Here is a 4,175-nt window from a genome sequence, read left to right on the forward strand (position 1 = left end):
CAAATACTGATAACCCACATGCATTATCTTGCATTTATTATAATTAAAACCATTTATTTGCCCAACTCACACAATATAGTATAAATACCTTTGTAGACCACACACTATGGTAGCACCCCTTCATCTATATCATTGATGTAAATCAAAAAGAGCAAAGGTCCTAAGACTGAGCCCTGAGGTATCCCATTTGTGACATCAATCCAGTTTGACTGAACTCCATTTGTAACAACCCTCCATCCAGCTACTAAATTTTGCTAACTTATTCCCCACTCCCATAGAGATAATTTTTATTTTTTTTACAAGCCTTTTACATGGCACCTTGTCATATGCTTTCTGAAAATATAGATACACCAGTTCCCCACTTTTATCCTCATCTACATAAGTAGTAACCTTTTCAAAAAATGTCAGCCCTTGTGTTGACTCATCCTACTGTTTTCAGAATACAACATAACCCACAAACAAAGGACAGTTTGGTCACTCAAGAATGTTTTTTCTCACCCACTCTTGAGAAAATAATTTAAACCCATCCTTTATTTTTCACAAAATCATCAATACTCCCTCTTAAACGTTTGTAAAGTGCTTGTCTCTATTACTTTCAACAATTATTCATACCATAAGACAATCTGTGTGTCAAGTGATGTCTTTTTTCAATCCTTAAAATTTCTGTCCTCTTGTTTTATTATCTTCAGGATATAGTACAAAAATATCAGGGGAATTTATCCCTTTGTCATATGAACACTTTTAACCATTCTTTCCTAAAATAAAGACCTTAATATACTCCTATATGATAATCCTTCCATCCCTGGAATAATCCTATTAGCCTTCCTGTGCACCCTTTCCAATAAGTTAAAATCTTTTCATAGATAAGGAGACCAAAACTGAACATAGTATTTCAATTGAGACAGATCTTTCTTTTTTTTTTAGATTATTACTTTCATTGACTTAATACAACTATAGTATAAATACATCCTAAAATCATGTTAGCTTTAATACCTTTTCTAGTATTACTATCGATTCAGGGAATTATTTCAATAGCTTGAGTGACTTATCAACCATTACAACATGAGCATTTTCTATAGCCATTCAAGTGGATTCCCTTCCAAATTAAATCTGCGATCTAACTTATGATAACATAAATGCATTACCTTGCACTTATTACAATTAAAGTGAAATTTGATAATTTTATTCTAACACATACATTATGTGAATAACAAAAATTATATACATATATATACGTACACACATAACATAAATCTAAGGGCAACGAGGGACTTATTGGTGCATTTAGACCAGCCCATCAAATAAACTATAGGAAAAAAACAAACAAAGCTAGCCCTTATCATTCAAATAATGAATTATTCCATCAAGCCTTCCCTTAGATTAACTGCTTCCACCAGTTTGAAGGAAGCCAATTCCACAGGTTAACTACCTATTAGAAAAAAACTGTCTTAGCCAAAAACAATGTTTCCCCTGCCAAAATTTATGTTTTTCCCCTAGCACTACCATTCCCACCATCAAGTTTCAAAAAAGATAATGCACTGACTATATCAATTCCCTTGACAACCTTAATCACCTCTAAAATCTTTTTCAACAGGAAACAAATTCAATCCCATGTATGATCATACTCCTTGCAGTAGTAGTAGTACTCATCTAAAAATTTTAACACATTTCAGTATATTTCCTAAGGTAAGGAGCTCACAACTGAACATAAAGCTCCACATGTAACCAAACCAATGACATATATAGTGAAATTATAGCTTATTTAGACTTGAATTCAATATTTCTGAAGATAGAACTTACAATCTTATTTGCTCTTTCACTAGTAACCGCACACTGCTTAGATGGCTTGAAGGACTAATCAACAAAAATCTTTTTCTTCCATGTGAAAGTTATTCTCATCAAAATTATACTTGTAATTCAAATTATGATGACCCACATACATTACTTTGTATTCATTATAATTAAAAACCATCTGCCATTTATTCACCCAACTCACCAAATGATCAAAAATCTTTTCAAAAATTAGCAACATGCTCCTCACACTGAGTCACAGTCAGCAACACAGAAGTCCTTAATATCATCAGCAAATTTAAGTAATTTATTGACCATTCCTTTAGCCATGTCACCGATGTATAAAAAAGCAAAGGTCCTAAAACGGAGCTCTGACGTACCCCACTTCTAAAACAGTGAAAGTAATCCAGTTTGACTATAACTCACCATTTTCTTCCACACAACTAATTTCCTATCTTATGAGCCCGTTTAAAAAGCCTTTTAATAAGTTTTATATGGCACCTTACGAAATGAATTCTGAAAACATGGATACATCAAATCTACAACCTTACTCTCAATGTCATCTACATAACTTGTTGTTCATGTAACATCTTCAAGTTCGATGTTCAGAACTACCAAACTACCAAAATATCAGTAACACGAGATTTGTCCTTACTAAAACCACATTGACAATCCAAAATTTTTAAAAGTATACATTAATCTCACCTCTCTCTAAAACTGTGTGCTTTCTGATTCGTCACTAGCAGTTTTTTACTTCGATTCACCCATATACATTCTTCACTCATCAGTCGATTCAGCTGACGGCATACACAACTCAGTCGTCCTAACGTTTTTACGTCGCAATGGGACAAGATGTTACACAGAACATCATGTGGCAGCAACAGAAATGTAATTACTTGTGTCTCCTTTGTCATATCTTTTAAAACTATTTATAATATCCAATTGAAACACAATTAAACAGATTAATTCGTGAAAAGTTTTCAACACTTTAATACACCCAGACATTATAGTTTATATAGATCTATGAAAACTTTAATTTGTACCAGTTACTTATGGACTGCCATTTCTGTTATCTTAAGACTCAGGTAAATTTATTCTCGAACGCAATATACTCGAATTATATATAAAAATTATTAAAATCAGCTTAGCTTTAAAAATGTGAATTAGCTCATCACTATCAGCCTGAACTTAATTTCTTATTTCATGTACACACACACACACATCTAATGCTTATCGAAACTGCTGTAGGTTTTAAATAATATGCTTGTAGTTATGTAAATAAGTTATACTAAAACTCTGGGTAATATTGCTGAAGTAAAAATAGATATTTCTAGAAATTTGAACATATTACATACGACGAGGGGGGGGGGGTAAACCAATCCAGCATATATTGTTGATATATACATAAATAAGGCTGTAACGAGTAACGAGAAAAGGAAGATGAAAAGCACGAATGAAATATTTTCAAAATATATAATATTGAAAGCCAACTACTTAATGATTAAAAAATTAATAGTTACACCATGTGTTTGTTACCCCTTTGTATCGATATAGAAATTTTCATTTATTCAGGCGTACGTGCAGTTTTCATATTGTTAAGTCCCTGTTCGTTTGTTAATTGCACATATAATTTCTTTCGGATGAAACTTTAGCGATACAAGTCCTTTCTTAAATAAAACTACTTTATTCTTTCCCAATACAACTTTGCAATACAATTAATTTCCACAGTCACTTTAATTTAAATACACGCTAGAATTCACAACGATTCACGGAATTTACTTGAGGTCACTACCGCGCTTGATTCAATTGTCCGTCTTTCTCTCTCTGCCTGTCTGCAATTATCTATCCCGTCACTCGAGCCTTCAGGAACCTTCTAGATACTCATTACGTGTTACCAGCGTCACGTTACTTCCACTGTCGTAACACTGCCCCTTCCTTAGTTTTGTTCGTCCCAAACAATAGCCACTTACATTAAACCAATAGATAATTAACAATAACTTAATTAAATGTACATAATTTACAAACACAAAATTAAAATTCAACAAAGTCTCTTAATTTTACTGGACGTATCTTCTTCCGTACTGGCCTCCGTCTCGTTGGCTTCTGCTTCATGTGGGGTTCATCTGCTTCATCAGGAAATGTCCAATCATCGGTAACAGTCACATCAGTGGTAGTAAATTCATCAAGAGCTTCACCATTTCCATTCTCAAAACTGAATAGAATTTCTTCTTCGACGGTGGCTTTTTCAGGTGACACGTCATCAGCGGCGTCTTTTGTTCCATTATTCACTTCATCCCAACTGAAATGTCCTCGACCGTGATAACGCCAAAGCCTGTTGGCATGCACCACCTTTGGTTTACCTCGCCGACTCCATTTTATTCGGA

At 33.7% G+C, this 4,175-nt stretch overlaps 1 protein-coding gene across 1 annotated transcript in view; it reads right to left on the reverse strand.

Moving 5' to 3' along the window:
* LOC106464978 (F-box/WD repeat-containing protein 4-like) overlaps positions 1–3,081 on the reverse strand; it is a gene marked incomplete at its 3' end in the record, with an annotated part of 39,946 nt that extends 36,865 nt beyond the window's left edge. The window contains exon 1 of the mRNA XM_013925157.2: positions 2,497–3,081. Within this exon, the coding sequence (XP_013780611.1) occupies positions 2,497–2,705 (209 nt within the window). The remainder of the gene's footprint in view (positions 1–2,496) is intronic.
* Positions 3,082–4,175: the final 1,094 nt, after the last annotated feature.

The sequence above is a fragment of the Limulus polyphemus genome, unplaced genomic scaffold, assembly GCF_000517525.1.
Source record: "Limulus polyphemus unplaced genomic scaffold, Limulus_polyphemus-2.1.2 Scaffold1800, whole genome shotgun sequence".
Lineage (NCBI taxonomy): Eukaryota > Metazoa > Arthropoda > Merostomata > Xiphosura > Limulidae > Limulus > Limulus polyphemus.